Below are 21,405 nucleotides of genomic sequence, written 5' to 3' on the forward strand. Positions count from 1 at the left end.
CCAGATGCAATCAATTAACTTCAAACCAGTACTTGTAGCACGGCAGGAGCTTGCGTCTTTTTCCAGGGCTCAGCAGCTGCAGGAGGGTTTCACGTGGATCCATGGCTGGTGTTAGGGTTGAGCTGTTGCTGGTGGTGCTGATTGCGACTCTGCTGCTCGTTCCAGTACAGGGATGGAAACCTATCAATGGCACTCAACTTTTTAATTCCGACGAGTCGAGGCAGTGGCGTGAAGCACAACACGTCACACCGACAGGTAAACTAATACCAATGAGACTATAGGTGGAAGTTTTGTTCACTGTCGATGGGTTGTTGCAAAGGTTTTCTTTTTGTTTTCCTATAGCAAGAAAACCACTCCATCAGGTTAAAGTCTGGACCGGGCCTGTATGTACTGACGTATAAAGCCAGACCATGTGCTAATGTTTGGAAAAGTGAAACTTTTAACTCCACCTAAAGTGGTTCTTGGTGGCTATTTTACTTACTTTGTACCGGAGTCACATACTACTTGATTATATGGCCAGGCTGTATTTTGCGAGTTGTCTAACTGCAGTTAAACCGTTTGGTAGAGGATATTTCCATAATATCAAACATTTGCATCATTTGTAGAATTTATTTCTCCAAAATACCCTTTTCAGATAAGTTTTATGGCATATTTTAGTTATAACGAGGAAGGTGCTTATGGCTTTTGACTGGCTAAAATGTTAATTTATTTGTGCTCAAAGAAATGCAGAGTTAAGAGTCTGCACTAGCATCAGACTTGTTACTAGCAACTGCATTTTCATGAAAGGAAGAAATTAAGACTATTTTAACTGGTTCTGTCCACACAATTAAGGAAATGTCTGAAGCTTTTTGCCTGCAGTCTCATGCAGTTGGTAACCACTACCACTCGCCCCTCCAGATGACGGCAGCTACTTTGACAGTGAAGAAGATGGATTTCCTGAGGATGTACTTCCTGAAGTTGAAGGTGCCTCCACTAGTGAAAAATTCAACCCTTTTCCTGACCATGGATTCCAGGTAGACGCAGTAGATGCCCCTCCGAAGAACTGGACCAGCAGCACTTGTGTGTTAGAAGTGGTTTGTAGTGATGTTGGCTTCCAGATTACTCTCATGACAGGTTCATTAAGTGAAGTCACAGTTTTGGGTATGTACTTGACTTTTCTGCCTATTTGAAATTATGCTTAATGCGTGTCAATTTACTAGGATTATTTTCCCTTTTCAGGCTCAAAGGAACTATCTGTCATGGATGCGCCAAAATCTTGTGGTTATGAAGTGAACTCTTTCCAGAACACCTTGACTGTACCCTTTACTGGGTGCAATGTGAAGCATGTAAGTTAATGTAAAGCAATTGCCTTGCTCTTTTAAAATGGATATAAATGTACTTGTTTTGAACTTTTCAGTTCACATCTTAACCAACCTTTAAAATTATTACAGACTGATGGCTACAGCCTGCAGTTGTTGTATGTAGATGAGATTGGTCAGACGAAAGTTGCTACCGCATCTTGTGAGAAAAATCCAAAGTTTGGCCCTCGCTTCAGTGGCACACCCAGGTGTAAAGACCCAATCCCTACCCCACCACCAAATCCAAGTGAGTGCAAACTGCATACAGCAAATGAAAAACAAGGATTATGCATCACTTGTGGTATGGCGAAGAATTACTACAGCTATAAGGGATGACCGACCATTTAAAATGTGTCGTTTCAGGGTGTGATGTTCCCTTGGAGGAGCAGGTGACTTGTGGTTGTACAGGAATATCTGCCTCAGACTGTGAGATGAGGGGATGCTGTGTGTCTTCTTCCGCCTGCTACTACCCGCTGGATGGTAGGGTTTCCGTGTAGAGTGCTGTGGTATAAAATCATCCTCAATTTTAACTTCTAATTTGAAAACGTCTATTAAGTGACTTATAACTTTTTTTTCTCCCCTTACTTTAGAGTGCAATGCGGGAAACTTTGTTTTTGCCATTCGCTTCAACTCTGCATCCATCCCTTTGGACCCCACCAAGCTCATTATTCCCGGGAGTCCAAATTGTAAACCAACCATTGTTAATGACAAGGTTGCCATCTTTAAGTTTAAAGTTACAGAATGTGGAGCTCGTGCTTTTGTAAGTTATCCCCTTTGCTTGTTTTACAATGCACTTTCCACTTTGTTACTCTTACAAACAAGTATTTAGTGCATTTATGATATGATACATTGCCTGATCAAGTGATGAGTGACAGACTTGCAGGCTCACAATTGACATTGATTGCTACTGCTTATTACAATGGCAGATTTAAAAGCTGAAGCCTTTGAGTTTGTGCATTTTCAAATTTCAACACCATAGACTGGTGTTGTATGACATTGATGCCAGACTCCTCACCCTGACCTGCTATTGTTGCAAAGTAGGTCACAAGTTGATAGTCCATATCCACGACGTTCTACTTCCGGGATTGCTCCGGTGCCACAGGAAATTCCGCCGGATGCATGTCTTTTCTCCGATGTCCGTTACGTCTGCTTTCTTTGTGTTGGAATTTTAAACGCTGTCGATTTGAGGACTCTAGCTAACTGCTCCTCAGATCTCTGCAGGGTAAATCCAGACAGCTAGCTAGCTAGCCTATCTGTCCAATCTGAGTGCAGGTGGGTGGGTTTTTTTTTTTAAACTAAAAAAAAAAAAAACCTGAACATACAAGTTTCTTCCCAAGGCTATATTGCAACGGCTCTGGGTGGAGTTTAACACGCCCATGGCAAGGTTTGGTTTAAAGAAATGCCAATAAAAAGAGCACGTTTTACTCCAACCCCAGAATGTTGTGTGGACTAGCCAGACCCTCCTTTGCAGTGCTGTGGAGGAAGGTTGTGATCTTGCATCTCTTCTATATGCATCTTTTTAAAGGGATTTAAAAAATAAACATGCTGGCAGTTTTTGCCTCAAGCAGTAAATCAGTTAGACCTGAAGCAACACCTGAGGAATTTTTACTTTTCTTGACAGAAAGTTGGTGAGACGACTATCTACCTGGCTGAAGTGCAATCTGTTATCCAAACTTTGACTCTCAAGTATGGCATAATATCAAGAAGCGATTCTATCAAGTGAGTGGGTTATACATTTTACATGTGGTCCTGCTTGAAGTGTTCTCTGTGCATGCACGTAGGATCAAACTCTACGTCTTTTGTAGGTTCATGGTTGAATGCCGCTACAGCAAAATGGGGGCTAGTCCTCCGCAGGAACTGGCCAGTGTTGGCTACATTGTCAAGACCCCGTGTTCCAGCTTGCCATCGTCTATTATCTCAGAAGGCTTATATGGTGTTACACTAAGAATTGCTCAGGGTGAGGTGCTTATTCATTTTCCAAACCAAATGCTAGTACAATCTTGATAAACATGGCTGGAGTGAGATTGTACATAAGTAGTGGTCAAATGCTAACATTTTGTCAATTTTAATAAACTTGCTCTTCTATATCTCCTATAGATGAGACGTATTCAAGCTACTTCCCAACTTACCATCAGCCCTTGCGATTGCTCCTTGGCAAGCCAGTGTATCTTGAACTGCTCCTGAAGTCTCCAAAACCAGATGCTGTAATTCTTGTAAACTACTGTTTGGCTTACCCTCGCTCTGCAAAGAATGCTCTGGTGCTCATTTTTGAAGGGTAAGCATGACTGATCCCACTGTATTAAGGATAACTAATGGCCTAGTCTAACCATAACTTGTGTTGGTCTGTAGGTGTGCCAATCCTCATGATCCGACTGTGTCTATCCTTAAAGTCAGTGACCTTCCCAAAAATCGTTACCAAAGGCGCTTTGTGGTCCAGGCCTTCCAGTTTATGGATCAAAAGACAAACCAGTACCTTGATGAAGAAGTGAGTCAAATTATTCAGAAGGCCATGCTGTATATAATTGCAGACTAAAATGAACACTACCAAAAGGGGCCCTGATGCAGATATGTGACTTGCTCAAAGAGGTCCTTAAATCAGCTGTTTGACTCTAAACCATAGCTGAACTTTCACTGTTCTTACTGCAAACATGAAATGAGAAAATGTGGCTCAAGGATGTATGAATGTTTTATGGTGTTTTTTTTTTCCTCCTGCAGATCTATTTTATGTGCTCCACAGAGGTTTGTAGGACAGATGAAAAGACTTGTAAAGAACAGTGTTTTGATGGAAAGGTCAGTCTAAACCTTGCAGATGTTACCACCTGTCTTTTAAAATGTCTAATGAAATTATTTGCTTCTAGACAACATAAGGATTTTCAGCTTTAAAGGATTTGCAGACATTAAGGAAAATGGATAACGAACTGAAACTAAATTTAACATTTTATACAGTATAACCTGAGTCTCTGAGATGTGGGATTTCTACTGGTGTAGTTTTCAGTGGGGTCAGATCTGTGCTGCAGTGTTTAGTAACATTCTCATTAGGCAAACATAATGGTCAGCACACACTTGACTACTTGATCAATCTTAACTACTGCCCCCAAATGTACAGTATAATGTATCATGCCCATCCATTTTGAGGGGGCATCTGTTTTGGAATAACTGGACACTAAACACAAATATTCATCAAACCTATTGTGGCTTTGGGACCCCTAAAGTCTAGGGCCGGTCCTGATAGCACTATCTCTGTCTCTCAGATATATTCCAGTGGGCCAGATGGAGAGGGTTCATCAGAAGAATATGAGAACTATGTACTACATGGGAAGGAACCATTAGGAGCCACTGATGGCCAGTCAACATGTTGGGGACTGGGTAAAAATTAGATGAACAATTTTTAAACTAAGAATTGACCATTTGAAATCAAGCTACACTAAACTGATGTTAAATTTATGTATTTACTGACTTTATTTTTTTCCCTCTCCAGTGTAATGCTACTTGGACCTGTGCATTCTTGCCCAAAATAAAGCTAACTCCTACAAATGGATTTTCTTTGAACATCCAGTTGTTTGGCTCTGGAGAATAAGACTAAAAGGATGTAATGTTTTAAATAAGACTAGTCTTTATTTGACATGTGGTGTAGTAGCAGAATTTTTTTTTTTTTGCATGTACTTGAAATGCAATAAAGTCTTGCCACAGAATGGGTTCTTTTATTCTGCTTATTTAAAATAAGCCATTATGAATTTATGACCAAAAAACCCAGTAGTGCTCTGTGAAATACATATGAACTACAGGTTTTGGAGTTTGCTCATTTTGTTGTGATAAAATTGAGCTGGTCAGTAATAAACATGTTAATGAGATATCAATTACCAATTTATGTACAACTAATAACCATTTTATACAGTAGAACATGGGTCTGTTTAAGATGTGGGGTTTACTACGGTGTAGTTTTAAGTGGGGGTCAGATCTATGTGCTGCAGTATTTAGTAACTTCTCATGAGGCAAATGTAGAGGTGAGCACACCCAACTACTTGATCAATCTAAAACTACCCCATATGTACAGTATAAAGCCAAGGGGGTAAGTCTCTCCTCGGACCGCGAACCTCCTATGGCGCCATTTTATTGCTACAAAGCCATCACCTCCCGTTAGCATTCCATTGACTGCCATTCATTTTGGCACCTCTTTCACAGTGAATAACTTTACATCTGAAGCGTTTAAAGTCTCTTTGTCCATTGTTTGTTTTTAAAAAAACACGACAATGTATAAAAGGCTCCATTACCTTGTACCTCACGTTATGGCTCCGTAGCAGATGTTTGTATAAAAATAGGCTAACGATTGTGTCATAACCACGTGACTTACTGTCGCATAGTAGAGGAATTACCGTATAGTACAGGAGAAGCGCGCAGGCAGTTTCGTCTCACATTAGCGGTTTAAGTTTAATTACTAATGTTAACTAGCATTTTAGTTGGCAATAATTAGCCTGTACCTATGTTATCGCCTTACATATACCTAGGCTCTCCTTCTCTGCAAGAATGGGAATGATTGAGATTTCTCTTGGCACAGCTACCAGAAGACTTACAACTTTCAGACACGTTGCTCACGGCACATTTATGTCTATCTCAGTTGGAGGCTGCGCAGTAACCCTAGCCATCACCAGAAAAGTGCTTCTATTGGCCTTCACTGGTCTCCGCCCAGAGCAACGGGATCTGTTGGTCCATTCTTATATACAGTCTATGTATAAAGCAGCATCATAGACTGTATATATGAATGGACCAACAGATCCCGTTGCTCTGGACGGAGACCAGTGAAGGCCGTTAGAAGCACTTTCTGGTGAGCGCTGAGTGTTACTGCGCAGCCTCCAACTGAGAGAGAAGACGTAAATGTGCCGTGAGCAACGTGTCTGAAAGTTGTAAGTCTTCTGGTAGCTGTGCCAAGAGAAATCTCAATCATTCCCAATCTTGCAGAGACGGAGGGCGTAGGTATATGTAAGGAGATGACATAGGCACAGGCTAATTATTGCTAACTAAAATGCTAGTTAACATTAGTAATTACACTTAAACAGCTAATGTGAGACGAAACTGCCTACGCGCTTCTCCTGTACTATACGGTAATTCCTCTACTATGCGACAGTAGGTCGCGTGGTTATGACACAATCGTTAGCCTATTTTTATAAAAACGTCTGCTACGGAGCCATAACGTGAGGTACAAGGTAATGGAGCCTTTTATACATTGTCGTGTTTCTTTAGAAATAAACAATGGACAAATAGTCTTTAAACGTTTCAGATGTAAAGTTATTCGCTGTCAAAGTGGCGCCAAAGTGAATGGCAGTCAATGGGATGCTAACGGGGGGTGATCGCTTTGTAGCATTAAAATGGCGCCATAGGAGGTTCGCGGTCCAAGGAGAAGCTTACCCCCAAAGCCCGTCTACGGAAAGCCGTTCCACTCCCTATTTAGCCCCATTGTACCTACTTTGGTTGCAGTTCCACCAGAGTTCCACTGGGGGTGATCACGGTCCAGTGCAAAATGAATGGGACTCTATGGAGCTAGACGGCTAAATTTGTCTCTTTCGCCTGATTGTCGTTGAGAAATCTCAGATTTGATTGTAGTTTTTGCAAGTTCAACATGGGTTATAGGTCAAAAGTTGAATGAACGAGTACTTATGCCCTTTCGATTTGTTACAGGTTGAGTCGTTGTTGCCCATAACACGCTAGCATTCTGCTAATGAATGCTGATTGGTCAGTGAAGGACTGATTACGATCGGAGATCCCGCTTGACGGCATCCGAAGCAGAACCAGAATGTCAGAGTGAATATTTCGGCGTGGTCTTTAAAACATTAGCAAACCTCTTTCTAGCATGTGTATTGACAGGGAGAGTCTAATCTGTCAGCTGTGTTGTCGATGCCTCGAGAGAAAAAAGGAAGCGACTCAGAGCTTGCCGTAAAGCAGTATCTCTGGCCGTATATGTGTATGACGTCATTGACATTTTAAAAGGCTTTTTAGAACAAAAAAGCCACTTTAAAAAAATCTAACACCCAGCAGTGTGTATTTTCTTAGCCTCCCCTTTCAAATGCAACATTCAAATTACTAGACAAAAAATTATATTCTGAGAAAAGTGGATTTTGAGGGGTATAGCTCCATAGAGTCCCATTCATTCTGCACTGGCCTGTGAGCGCCCCCTATATGGAACTCTGGTGGAACTGCAACCAGTTCAGAAGCCGGAAGTAACGAGAGAGTGGAACTTCTTCCCATATTAGAAATTCTTTGTTACCCCCTTGAGCAGCATGACCATCCATTTTGAGGGATGGGATCTCTCTCTCTTGGGTTGAAAGACAAGCTGTTCCACTTAGTGCTCCCCCTAGAGGTCTGGAGAACTTCCGTTGTGTAAACTGGATGCAGCGTTTTTCTGTTGCATTTGTTTTTGGTGCTTTTCATTTTGCATTGTTTCTGTATTTGCAGCGTGTTTATGTATTTGGCTTTTGTGTGTATTTGCAGCGTGTTTGCTAAATGCTGCGCATGTGTTGTGAAATTAATGAAGATATTAATTTGCTTGTGTTTTGCATGTGGTTTCTGAAGTTGCAGGGCGTTTTCCCCTGTCGGCCACCGTAGACAAACACCTCCTGTATACAGTGATGCTAATGCAAGTTCAACACCATAAGCCTACTACTTTCTCCAATAAAGTTAAATCAACAGATCAGTTTAAACAAAATGAACACTAACCTTCATGATGGTAGGATTTATTGCAGGGATTTTTTTAGATTGCATTAACTGGCACCTGATGTGTCAAGTACTATTTACATAGTTGTACATTTGTATTCCCAACTTGGGTAACACTTTACTTGAAGGTATCCACATAAGAGTGACATGACACTGTCATGAACACATGAAACTGTCATGACACATGAACTCTAACCCTAACCCTAGTTTGTACATTCTCCACTTAACAAAATATATATATATTGTTTAGATGAGTAGAAGTTTTGGATGAGAGATTCATCTTCTGGAGAACATGATGAATATCCACAAACATACAGTAGCAATCAATCCACTACATTGTACACAAAGTTGAGAGAGAAGCTCTGCATACATTTGCACAGTACATAAAATAATGGCGATCTACCCATAGGATTTGATATATCTAAAAGGTGCTGTACTCTAAATACTAAATGTGGATTGCCTCCACACGGCTTTCACACACCGTTCCCCAGTTGGTCAAACCCTGATTACAACTCCTACAGAGGGAGTGTGACTCTGCTCAGGACGCTGCTATATCTTTACATAGCAAATTGTTGTTCAATGCTATTTTATTTCTGTTTATATTATGTTCTGTATATCGAGTGCAGAGTGGAAAATAATCTAATGGTCGTGCCAGAAAAGAGGTCACAAAAAAACATCAAATAAATGGAGAATGCTGAATAGGCATGTAAGATGAGACATGATGTGGTTCTTCAGGGTCTCTGTTACCAGTGTTAGATATAACTAGTAACCTACCCTTTCAAAATGTGCCTGTTTGGAACGGGCGATTGCTTGGCCTGTGGTAGCCTATTGCTGAGTGTAGCTTTCTCCAGAACCATTGTACACCAAAATTACTTACAGAAGGACCCACAACCACTTAATATGCAACTCTACTGTATAACATAGGCTACTACTGACTTACAGTGTACTTCTACATCAGAGTAAGACATACATTTACAGAGAACGTGGCAGATTCAGAATTTAATCACAAAATATCACAATTAAAATGTGGAATAATCAGACAGTTGCCTCATGGTAATCTATTTTAGTGGTTTTATTTTTTAACATTGGTATTTCTTGTGTGCAGTAGTCTAATTGTTTTACTGTTTACATTTGTGCAGTTTTATTAGATTATCAATCCTCCATAAAGCACTTTGAAGTGCACTAACCTTAAGCAGAGTGATATAGTTTGATTAAAGTAGCCAAAAAATAAACGGCAAAACAATCATCACCAATCGTTAGTTTCCAGTGGTGGAAAGAAACTAATTACATTTACATTTACAAGTACTTCAGGGACTTAATGTAGTAGACTACTTCTGTTTTCTGCCACTTAATAGCCTACTCCAACTCCACTACCTTTCAGATTCAAATATAATACTTTATACTCCAATACATTTATTTGATAACGTTAGTAACTAGTTACTTTTCAGAGCCAATTTAATAATACAAAATATAGTAAACAAATCATATTATATATCAAAAATACTTTATTAATCCACAGGGGAAAATTCATGAGCTACCCAGCAGTATATAAATAAGAGGCCTATTAGGCCTATATATAAAAAAATTAAAAATTAACCCCACACTTACTAGCTGCAATGTTTAAGTGATGACACATTAATGCATCAATAATAATAATCTAAACATGTAATATACATTATTATGAAATAGGCAATTCTGCAAAATGTGGACTTTTCCTTGTAATTAAATTAATTTTGATGCTGATACTTTTTTATACTCAAGTAACATTTTAAATGCATGGCTTTTATTTTTTACAACAGAGTATCTACACTGTGGTATTACTACTTTAAGGTAAAAGATTGGAGTAATTCTTCCACCACTGTTATATCAGAGCCCTTCTCAGATCTGTCAGAGAGACTTGCTCTCCTCTTTAAACCGTTTCTGGACCATATGGATGAACATGACAAAGCATCTGCCACTGACCCACAATTCTTTGCGCCGTGAAAACAATCAAACAGCCACTTTGTGCCCACTCATGAGAAGAAGCCTATCTGGTCTATTTCATTTTGTCCGTAAATTCAAACATTTAACCATTTCAACGCTTCAAATACGTGTCAACGTCATTAGGAAACCACAGGAAGTGTCTGTCAGGTGAGAAGAGTCACATGTGGACATCAGCTGTACGAGAATTAACCATAGACTGTATATAAGAATGGACCAACAGATCCAGTTGCTCTGAGCGGAGACCAGTGAAGGCCAATAGAAGCACTTTTCTGGTGATGGCTAGGGTTACTGCGCAGCCTCCAACTGAGAGTGACGACGTAAATGTGCAGTGAGCAACGTGTCTGAAAGTTGTAAGTCTTCTGGTAGCTGTGCCAAGAGAAATCTCAATTATTCCAAATCTTGCAGAGACGGAGAGCGTAGGTATATCTAAGGAGATAACATAGGCACAGGCTAATTACTGCTAACTAAAATGCTAGTTAACATTAGTAATTACACCTAAACAGCTAATGTGAGACGAAACTGCCTGCGAGCTTCTCCTGTACTATACGGTAATTCCTCTACTATGCGACAGTAAGTCGTTAGGCTATTTTTATAAAAACGTCTGCTACGGAGCCATAACGTGAGGTACAAGGTAATTGAGCATTTTATACATTGTCGTGTTTCTTTAGAAATAAACAATGGACAAATAAAGTCTTTAAACGCTTCAGATGTAAAGTTATTCACTGTCAAAGTGACGTCAAAATGAATGGCAGTCAATGGAATGCTAACGGGAGGTGATGGCTTTGTAGCATTAAAATGGCGCCATAGGAGGTTAGCAGTCCGAGGAGAGGCTTACCCCCTTGGAATTAACACGGAGTGAGTTCTTTAAACGGAACAGTTTTTTTGTTTTAATGCTTATTAATGCGTTTCAGAAATGAGCAGAGCAGAATATAGGTCAGAAAAAGGCTAGCTCTGATTCAGTGTAACGTTAAGTTAGCCAGCCTCCTGATACGTTTGGGGATATTTTCTTAGCCGGTTAGCTATCAGTCTGACTTGTCACCTAACGTTAGCTGCTCTGCTTTCACAGTTAACTAGAGATCTGTTGAGCTGCTCCAGGCCTGTTTTAGGCAATCAGTCTTGCATCAATAGTTGTGATTTTTAGTTAATAATGTTAGTTAGAGAGTGCACATTCCAGTATTACATGTATGGCATACATGTAGATATGTAATGTTCTGTTAACTGAAGTGTGTACAAATAAATATGAACTATATTGCACAAGTACATATTTTTTGTCGAAGTTGTATATGTATATTAATTCCTGATGGCACGGAGTCTCACACTCCTCATGTAACTAATATAAACTACAAGATGCACAAAGTAACAAAGTACAGCTGTGACCACAATGTTGCAAAACTGTCACCACCTCAACATCCCGATTGGAAGAGCAGTAGTCAGCAGGTTTAGAGGAGGGCCTGGTTTTGGCCCTCAAATATGACTGCAAAGGGCTGGAGGTAGACTCGTCTCACTCCACTCTTCCTGTTCAACCCTCAGCTCCTGTTGTTGGCAAAGATGGCTCATCTCACAGCGCTTTTTAAGTATGTGGACGAACACCAGGATCTGTACGTGCAGGTAAGCTCATCCTGAGTGTTTTGATGTAATAGTTCAATGTAAGTTTACTCCCTTAATGACCTCCTGCTGTTACGGTAATGGCTGGGTATCGTTCCATAAATGTCAATACCAATACTGTGACTTCGATACCGGTTCCTAAACGATACTTTTTTCGACACCAATTTTATACAACAAAAACAAATTACAACAAATCTTTTGATTTATTTTTCAGCTCCTACTTTGTGAGCTCTGTGTAATGCTGGATTTCCACAGGCAGTTGAAATAACGACAGAGTGGAGCGATTCAATTCATTCCCTATGAGGACAGCGGTATGAGCGAATTCTGCTGACAGTGACAAAAGTCCCCAGATGTTCACCGCTCTCCCCTCTCTCCCAAAGTTGACTCAGAGTCAATGCGGTAGCCAATGAAAGGGCAGACTCACGAACGTGCCTCCAATATATTCTCCTGTGTATACACTACACTATATTTGAAATTACGCCAAAAATAAAAAAGCGGAAAAATTAACATCAGAACCACAACCAAAATCAGAATGGAGGAAAAATGTATTAATGTGATAGGTGAGTTCCCTATTCGTTTTGTTAATAGAAAAAAACCAAGCTTGCCAAAGGGTATCCCAGGCAGTAGGCATTTCTGGCGAGTAACGTTACATTATTTATTTTTTATTTAGTAACGTTAGCACTTTAGCATGACAAACCGCTAGCTGGGTGGGCAGTTCTCTTTTTCGTAAAAAGATAGCATGTCATCAACAGTTTCTTTCTACGGTCTATGGTGCACGAAGAAATGACAGAAACACTGTATGCAAATAACCAAACACAACTTTTTAAGCGGCAAAGTGTGTGATTGGAGTAAATACCTTTTTAAAATATAAATAAAAAACTTTTTCATAGGTCAGATAGAAAATTAATGCACCACCAAAACGTGTACACCGTTGGCACTATTTTGTGGTGACACAATTCTGCTTGGAATTCCCTGCATGTCAATGCACGTGACCAACGACAGCGGAGTTGCAATTGAAAAACGCTGCCTGTGGAAACCCAGCATAACATAGAGTTTTTCCAGCCTGCCTCTGCGATATGTAACGTCAGACAGCCAATCACAAACTTTATTAGATCTTGGTAGAAGCATGCCTCATGCTGATTGGCTCACTGACACTGATGAGATTTACTCCTTAGGTATTGAAATTGGGTATTGAATGACGAGGCATTTTTTGATACCTGATACTTGAGAGGCAATTTGGTCGGTGGCAAAAAAGTATTGAATTCGGTACCCAGCCCTAGTTATGGTCAACTAATCAATCATTGTGGTAATCAGATTGCATCCAAATGGTGTTAATCTTGAACAATAAGCAGCATTGTAACTCTTTCACTCCGGGTTAGAAAATGTGCCAAATGTAATTTCAAATGAAAGTTGATCCACCAGACAACATGCAATCACATCAGTTTCAGTGACATGTTGCTTTTGTAAAACTTTGTGGAACCCTAATGTACATTCAAGGCCCATTCACTCTGACTACAATTTGCAGTTTTGAATTAAGCTTTAGCAAAATGTGAGCCTTACACTTCTCAAACTTGGACGTGCTGTATGAAACACCTATCATGTTTTCTTAGACAATGTTAAAATGTATGTGAATTGTTCTTGTTCCTAGCGTCTCGCAGACTGGGTGGGAGTCCAGAGTGTGTCTGCTTGGCCAGAGAAGCGCGGGGAGATCAAGAAGATGATGGAGATGGCCGCCAAGGACATTGAGAAGCTTGGGGGAACAGTGGAGATGGTGGACATCGGCAAACAGAAGGTATTTAAGAGTGTGCTGTGTAATGTTTTGGACTTAATCCATTTGTTTTTCATTGCTTTCCCTATGTATACTGTTTTGGTTATTTGGTTCTGTTAAAGGTTTTAATTTAACAGAATGGGCACTTTTTGAAAAACCTTAACTCTTTTTTTTATTAATTAAAATTAAAATGTAGGCTGTTATTTTTCTTTGTGCATGCAGCTTCCTTGTGGCGAGGAGATCCCCCTGCCGCCTATCATCCTGGGTCGTTTGGGTTCAGACCCGGGCAAGAAGACGGTGTGTATCTACGGCCATCTTGATGTCCAGCCAGCTAACATTGATGATGGCTGGGATACAGAGCCTTTCACTCTGGTGGAGAAAGACGGTGAGAACAGAAGTTTTTTGGTTTCTCTTTGACACAGAATTATCCTGAAGCTGTTCTCATATGATCCGGAAAGTTTGTCATTTAAAATCCAAACAGCTTTATTGGAAGTTATTGAAGTAGACTGGAACGTTGTTTTGGCATGTAACACGAGGCGTGGTGTGGTTAACTTCAGGGTTTCTGTTCCCAAGCTTTCATGTTATGATTACACTACTTTCTTTTTTGGCTTGGCAAACATGTCATATCACATTGCATTAAAAAAATGACCAACATGTCCTGCAGAGAAGGCCTGAAGGCAGAACCAAATAGGACAGGTAAAGGGAAATGTAGTTTACTGTAACTGAGCCATGACCAGGCTACAGAATGAAATAAAATTGGTAATTTAGTATTTTCACTATTACTACCATCTCTACTTAAATGTAACATCTGTATATGTTCTTTGAGCTTTTATCAGCTTTGAACTTGTGATCATATCACAGTTTGCTGCATATTGCCAAAGTCCAGCCTACTTACCTCATGCTTTAGAGTGGAGTTGTTCTCTTGATCAGGTATTATTTGCAAGCCTTCCAGATCAAGTTGAATAAGTACTGTTGCATTTAACAATAATAAATTCATGGCTCACGTGAAGCATTTTACTTAGTGAATGTATTACATGATGACAGATGTTCAGTCTTTTTGGATCAATTTATTTCCCATATTTATCATTTTATTTTTGTCTGCTATTTAACCAACTTGCCAGTGTTCCTAAATTAGTTACTATGAATCATTAAAATCTACACAATAATTCAAATGCTATAATCATTTTACACTCTGAAGGTGTATTGGTCATGCGTTAAACAACACAACAGAATTACTTAACTCTACTGTGTGTGAACCCCTTTGTAAAGTATCAGCACTTATTAACCAGGTCAACTCCCCGGCCACTTTATTAGGTCCATCTGTTCAACTGCTTGTTAACGCAAATATCTAATCAGCGAATCACATGGCAGCAATTCAATGCATTAGGTACGTAGTCACGGTCAGGTCAATCTGCTGAAGTTCAAACCAAGCAGTAGAATGGGGAAGAAAGGTGATTAAAGTGACTTTGAACATGGAAGGTTGTTGGTGCAAGATTTCAGAAACTGCTAATCTACTAGGATTTTAATGCACAACCAAAACAGTCCAAAAAAGAGAAAATATCCAGTGAGCAGCACTTCTCTCGTGCTTGTTGATGGCAGAGGTCAGAGGAGAATGGCCAGACTGGTTTAAGCTGATAGAAAGGCAATAGTGACTCAAATAACCCCTTGTTACAATTGAGGGATAAAGAAGAGCATCTCTGAGCGCACAACACATCGAATCTTGAAGCGGATGGGCTACAGCAGCAGAAGACCACAACGTGTGCCCCTCCTGTCAGCTAAGAACAGAAAACTGAGGCTACAATTGGCACGTGCTCTCCAAAACGGGACAATAGATGATTGGAAAAACGTTGCTTGGTCTGTTGAGTCTCGATTTCTGCTGCAACATTTAGATGGTCGGGTCAGAGCCTGGATCCATCCTGCCTTGTGTCAACAGTTCAGGCTGGTGGTGGTGGCCCCTTAGTACAAATTGAGCATTGTTGTAACAAAGCTCAAATCATAAACTGGTTTCTTGAACATGATGATGAGTTCACTGTACGCAAATGGTCTCCTCAATCACCAGATCACATTTGGGATGTGGTGAAACCGGAGAATCGCATCATGGATGTGCAGCTGACAAATGTGCAACAACTGCGTGATGCTATCATGTTAATATGAGAAATCTCTGACGAATGTTTCCAGCACTTTGTTGGATTTATGCCACGGAGAATTAAGGCCACTATGAAGTCAAAAAGGGGGTCCAACCTGGTACTATCAAGTAGGGGTGCAAGATTCAGAAAATGTCACGATTTGATTCAATATCGATTTTCAGGATTTTCGATTCAAAAACTATTCTCGGTTTTTAAAAAAACGATTCACAGTATGTAAATGTAGTTACTTTTCCCATGTGACTGCAGTAGAGTTTTTTTTTTTTTTTTTTTTTTATTAAAAAAATATGAATCGATTTTGAATTGGTAGAGCTTGAATCGCAATTCGAATGTGAATCGATTTCTTTTTTTTTTTTTTTTTTTGCACACCCGTACTAGCAAGGTATACCTAATAAAGTGGCCAGTGACGGTATATTTGTAGTTTATTTTTTTATGACAAAAGGATTAATACAATTTTTTTTTTTTTACCTCCTTTCTTTTTTATTTGTTGGATTTTTTCGTGCTACCCAAATGGTCTTGTGTACTTTCTGGTGATAGTCAGCTGACAGAAAGTGCCACATCCACTTCTCCTGTCTCATTCCTGTCTACTCAGCTCTCTTCTTGCTTATGTCATGTTTTACTATCCAGTTGTTTAGTTGCTGAAGAGTGACTGAATCTGCTGACAGACACCATATATCTGCTCTTCCACTTCCCCTAGGTCAGCGTCCAGCCCAGGGGCAACAAACTTCAACTAGAAACGTAAAAATAATAATAACTTGCTGATGTCATATAAAAGCCCAGGGCTTTAAACTAAAACAGTGTTTGTGTTTTTTCTTGCAGGTAAGCTCTATGGAAGAGGTTCTACTGATGACAAAGGTCCTGTGTTGGCCTGGTTTAACTGCATTGAGGCCTACCAGAAGATGCAGCAGGTAAAGTTCCCACCACAGCTTCATCACTAACTTATTGTGTCTTTCTTTACCCTCCGACGGGCACTGTGATTAGGGAAAATTGTTTGAATTGGCTCCAGGGGCAGAGTTGCCAAAACCACATCTGCAGTATCCAGTTTACAGTAGTACATCATGCTTCAAGTAATCAAACATTCCTGTTGGTCCAGCAGCAGCTCAAATTTTGAGTGATATAGGACCAGACATCTGTAGCAAGAATTGTGGTGTAGTCACAGTCTACAGCCAATATCATTGATGATGGTGTTACAGAGCTTTTTACCGTGAAGATAATAAGATCCAAAAATAACCTGAAGCTCCTTATTAGCTAACTGGGTGTGGTTGAACAGTGATGGGAAACATCAACACGAATCAGAACTTTACTGGATGGAATGTTGTTTGGTAAGTGAAAATATACCTAGGTGTGGTGATTTATTTTATGAAGAATTTATAGATGATAAATGGAATGATAATTCTAGGTTAAATCCACATCTTGTATACATTCACAGAGAACATTTCTTGAATTTTCAAAGCTTCCCTTTTTAAGAAATTGCATCTGCAAATTGCAAAATTCCTTTTGTGTGTGGGTACAACAGGGATAATACGGAATATTGTTAAATTACTAAACAGTATTGCTTTTGATATTGTGACAAGGAGTTTTTTTTTTTTTTTTTTAAATGATTCTGCATCATTCTAAAAAATAAATTATCTCTGTGTTAAAGTACAGGGCTGATCCTGCAATTGCCTGTTGATTACTTTAGAGCCGTGAGCAGGAGAAGTGGTCAAAGGTCTCTGGATAGAATCTGTGATTGTCTTATCCAGACGTCACTTAATAATTAAACCAAGTCATGCTACCTGCGTGTTGTTTTGAATCACCTTTACTTTTCCCTAAAACATGGAAACTGTTTGTCTGAAGGGAAAAAATCCCAATGACATACTGTAGGACATGCCGATCATTATTTAAGGAGCTTCAGTCAACACACATAAAATATGTTTTCCAAATGAAAAGGTCTGATGTTTTTGTTTTTTTTTGCACCGTTTCAACTTACCATTAAAAAATCCATACACCTTTAACCTACTGATCTTAAAAATGTAAACACAGTGAAGCCTGGTGATACATTTAGCCTTATCTCTCTTCTTGCAGGAGCTTCCCATCAACATAAAATTCTGCTTCGAGGGAATGGAGGAGTCTGGATCTGAAGGCCTGGATAAACTGGTGTTTTCTCGAAAAGACTCCTTCTTAAAAGATGTGGACTATGTCTGCATCTCTGACAATTATTGGCTCGGCAAGACCAAACCCTGCATCACCTACGGTCTGAGAGGAATCTGCTACTTCTTTATTGAGGTAAAGTCTGATTTTAGTTCTGTTTGCATTTTAGTTAAACTGTGGGAAAAATAAATCTAGTTTCACTGTAATGCAATTCTTCCAGTATAAGTTTTTTGTGAAATTGTATTTTGATGAAGCACAATAAAAGATTTCTTTCTTAATTTATAGGTGCATTGCGGTGACAAGGACCTACACTCAGGGGTGTTTGGTGGCTCTGTTCATGAAGCCATGACCGACCTGATTGCACTTATGGGCAAGTGATGCTGACAAAATCTGATTCTTTAAACTGCACTTTAGACATTTGTAGGGTTTAAATCTCAAAAGAGTTTAAATATTGTGTCTTTCTTAACAGGCTCCCTCTTAGACAATAAGGGGAAGATTTTGGTTCCTGGGATAAGTGATGATGTGGCCCCTCTGACAGATGAGGAAAAAAAGCTGTATGAGAAAATAGATTTTGACTTGGAAGAATACTGCAAAGACGTTGGAGTCGGACAGCTACTGCATGACACCAAGGCAAGGCATCGATATCTGTTTCTACATCACTCAAAGATAGAAATGTACTGCACTACTCTGGATTACTCCAGGCTAATCATCTTAATTTAATCATACTGTTCTTTTTTTTTTTTTTCCTGTAGGAGAAAATCCTGATGCACCGCTGGAGGTATCCATGTCTTTCTCTACATGGTATTGAGGGAGCTTTCTCTGAAGCAGGAGCCAAGACTGTTATCCCCCGCAAGGTCATCGGCAAGTTTTCCATCCGCCTTGTCCCCGACATGGACCCCAAAGTTGTGGAGAAAAAGGTAGACCCTGAAATATCTTAACTGTGTAATTATAAAATTATAATTCTGTCATCTGTTAGTATTCATGTGACTAGAACCCAATAAAGGTTGTGGTGTGGAACATGTTTAAGTCTCTGCCAGTAGAATTTAAAACTTGATGACTTTGCCAACCACTTGAGGGCCTTAGTGGTAGTGTGTCACAAAGATGACTCTCAGAATATTGCACCTACAGCTAAAATCTTGCAAGTAAAGCAGATTCACAGAGCAGCCTTCATTTGTTAAATTCTTAAGATAAAAAAATGGTTCAGAAAGCTACTCGATCTATTCTTCTTGACAAAAAAAATCCATGACTTGTCAGGAGGAGTTGTGTTAATGAGTTGTATAAGATAATCTTGCCACTACTAGTAGTTCTAATAATTCTTAAAAGAATGTTTAAAATAATCAGAGCAATTATTCATACAACAGTTGTTTCTTGTTTTCCAAGTGGGGGAAAAAAAAAGTATGTATGTATGTATGTATGTATGTATGTATGTATGTATGTATGTATGTATGTATGTATCTCACATTTTTCTTTTTCATTATCAAGGTTATCGATCATCTGCAGAAGAAGTTTGCTGAACTGAAAAGCCCCAACAAACTGAACGTGTACATGGGCCACGGAGCCAAGGCCTGGGTCTCTGACTTCAACCACCCGCACTACATGGCTGGACGAAAGGCCATGAAGACAGGTACAGAGGCTGAGTGATGCAAGACCAATAGAGTTGGATATGGTTAAAGGATCAGTTCACTCAAAACACATACTCCCACTTACCCCCCCCCTGTTAGCTAGCCATGTTTATAGTTTCATTCTTTGTACGCCAAAGTTTTTGAAATAGTCACTTGTTTGTGGGGCTCAAAGCACCGAAAACCAAAAGTAGTACGTCTTTCCAGAAACAATGTCCTGGTCACTCAGAGTAATCCACAGACGATTTTAAAAGGCAGAACATAGTTTCCATTTTTTTTTTTTTTTTTATTGAAGGTAGTTAGTGATAACAAAAGCCTGTCTCAAACCCTTAAACCACAAACAAAACTGACGTCAAGATGCCACAAAGGCTTACGCAGGAAATGTCATTGTACTTTGGGTGAAATGAAAATCATGGATAAGGATTTTTTTTTTTTTTTATTACACTCCATCCCTCATGTTGTAGACTTTTTTTATTTTTTATTTTGACCCTCTTCACTCATATGGCTATGCATAGCCATATTCTACTGCTCTTCATACTATCCATCCTGCACATACACTTATTCTTACTACTCTTATAATGTGACCACACTGCACATAGCTGTACATATGTCTATATGGTTCATTCAGAATATCCATATTTATTCAGTTTTTCTTATTATATATTCTGTTAATACACTGCATATGTCTATATCTATATTATTCTTACTACTAGTATGTCACTGCCACTACATTGTACATAGCTGTACATGTTGTTCATACATTGTTCATATTACATAGCCATATTTATTCTGCTCTTATAACACTACAATATATTTCTTGACCTGCCTGTCCATGCTCCACCTGTCTATACTTTGTATATCACATTGCACTTTTCTGCTTTTTTTTGCACTTCTGGTTTTGTTGTTTTTGTACTTGTACTCTGCACAATGACAATAAAATTGAATCTAATCTTGAATCTAAAATCATATTGAGCCATTTTCTCCTCCTCCTTGCTGTGCCATAGTCTTTGGTGTGGAGCCTGACTTGACCCGTGAGGGTGGAAGCATCCCCGTCACCCTGACCTTTCAGGAGGCCACAGGACGTAATGTCATGCTGCTCCCTGTTGGATCCTCTGACGATGGAGCTCACTCCCAGAATGAAAAGCTCAACAGGTCTGTCACAGTGCTTCACTTCTCCTTATTTCCCTTTCTACATGAATGACTGTGATTGAGAAGAGAGGGGGAATCTCCAGAACCCGAAGAGTTAAAAGATATTCTCATAGGAGTTCAGTGTCTAGTGTCACTAGAATAATCATGATGGACAACTTTACATGTAATATTGAGGAAAATAAATTATTTAATTAAGGCAAGGCAGCTTTATTTGCAAAATTGCAATAGCAAATTTCAGCAACAAGGCAATTCAAAGTGCTTTACATAAAGCATAGAGCAGTTAAAATGAAGGCTAAATGAAAGATTGTCATAAGGCTGAGTACTGTCTGTCACGTCCACATTTTGTTTTACGGTATGTTGAATTTAGTGATAGTTTAAGTACCATTTTAAGTTCTTCCACCCAAACGTTATAATTAAAATGAGATGCAATAACTTTAATCTTTATGAATGATCTTCACGACTTACCATTCTGTTGCAGCTTGTAATAAAGGCAGCTATTTACCGATTAAACAAGCTCATCACTGTTTTATCTTTCCATTTTCAGAACCAACTACATTCAAGGGATCAAGATGCTCGCTGCATACTTCCATGAGGTTTCCCAGCTGGAATAAAGTGATGTCTCATTATGAGAAAAATGTAAAATATGTCCATCCTCACTATCAGAGCCATAGCCTTTATGGTGTGATTTACCTTCCACAGTTGGCAATTTTATACCCACACACTTCTGATAAAAGTGTTTTTCTTTGTTAATATCTGTTGTCCTGTTTCTTTTATTCCTTGCACTGCATCACTTATCTACTTACAATGATCTACAATGTCACTGGATTTAATGAATAATGTTAGTTTATTTTCTTTTAGTCTACTTATTGTGTCTAGTGAAGAGTGATTAAGCGGGTATTAACTGTTCAAGACCTCAGTGACAAATGTATTGCTTAGTACAAGTACAACCAGTCCAGTACAAACTA

General features: G+C 39.3%; 2 protein-coding genes across 7 annotated transcripts; both read left to right on the top strand.

Moving 5' to 3' along the window:
* Window positions 1–47: 47 nt before the first annotated feature.
* Window positions 48–5,029, top strand: LOC118492916 (zona pellucida sperm-binding protein 4-like). 4 transcript variants are annotated; one of them, XM_035993030.1, is made up of 13 exons: window positions 48–255; window positions 898–1,151; window positions 1,218–1,325; window positions 1,431–1,584; window positions 1,701–1,817; window positions 1,928–2,097; window positions 2,959–3,056; window positions 3,143–3,294; window positions 3,435–3,612; window positions 3,687–3,822; window positions 4,053–4,127; window positions 4,589–4,703; window positions 4,816–5,029. In XM_035993030.1, exons 1-13 carry the CDS (start codon window positions 102–104, stop codon window positions 4,818–4,820), a joined length of 1,716 nt encoding a protein of 571 aa, XP_035848923.1. In that variant the 5' UTR covers window positions 48–101; the 3' UTR covers window positions 4,821–5,029. The 4 variants fall into 4 exon arrangements, with proteins under 4 accessions (XP_035848923.1, XP_035848925.1, XP_031151997.2 ...); XM_035993032.1 differs by lacking the exon at window positions 4,816–5,029 and having other exon boundaries at window positions 898–1,140; window positions 1,213–1,325; window positions 4,589–4,774; XM_031296137.2 differs by lacking the exon at window positions 4,816–5,029 and having other exon boundaries at window positions 898–1,140; window positions 1,219–1,325; window positions 4,589–4,774.
* LOC116047369 (cytosolic non-specific dipeptidase-like) lies at window positions 297–21,192 on the top strand. 3 transcript variants are annotated; one of them, XM_031296140.2, is made up of 14 exons: window positions 297–307; window positions 8,184–8,189; window positions 10,066–10,172; window positions 11,556–11,633; window positions 13,279–13,422; window positions 13,621–13,783; window positions 16,362–16,450; window positions 17,607–17,807; window positions 17,958–18,042; window positions 18,142–18,302; window positions 18,425–18,589; window positions 19,155–19,296; window positions 20,296–20,443; window positions 20,985–21,192. In XM_031296140.2, exons 4-14 carry the CDS (start codon window positions 11,574–11,576, stop codon window positions 21,049–21,051), a joined length of 1,425 nt encoding a protein of 474 aa, XP_031152000.1. In that variant the 5' UTR covers window positions 297–307; window positions 8,184–8,189; window positions 10,066–10,172; window positions 11,556–11,573; the 3' UTR covers window positions 21,052–21,192. The 3 variants fall into 3 exon arrangements, with proteins under 3 accessions (XP_031152000.1, XP_031151998.1, XP_031151999.1); XM_031296138.2 differs by lacking the exons at window positions 297–307; window positions 8,184–8,189 and adding an exon at window positions 10,631–10,636 and having other exon boundaries at window positions 10,128–10,214; XM_031296139.2 differs by lacking the exons at window positions 297–307; window positions 8,184–8,189 and adding an exon at window positions 10,868–10,880 and having other exon boundaries at window positions 10,132–10,207.
* The last annotated feature ends 213 nt before the right edge of the window (window positions 21,193–21,405 follow it).

This window comes from Sander lucioperca, chromosome 16 (genome assembly GCF_008315115.2).
Source record: "Sander lucioperca isolate FBNREF2018 chromosome 16, SLUC_FBN_1.2, whole genome shotgun sequence".
NCBI classification, from domain to species: domain Eukaryota; kingdom Metazoa; phylum Chordata; class Actinopteri; order Perciformes; family Percidae; genus Sander; species Sander lucioperca.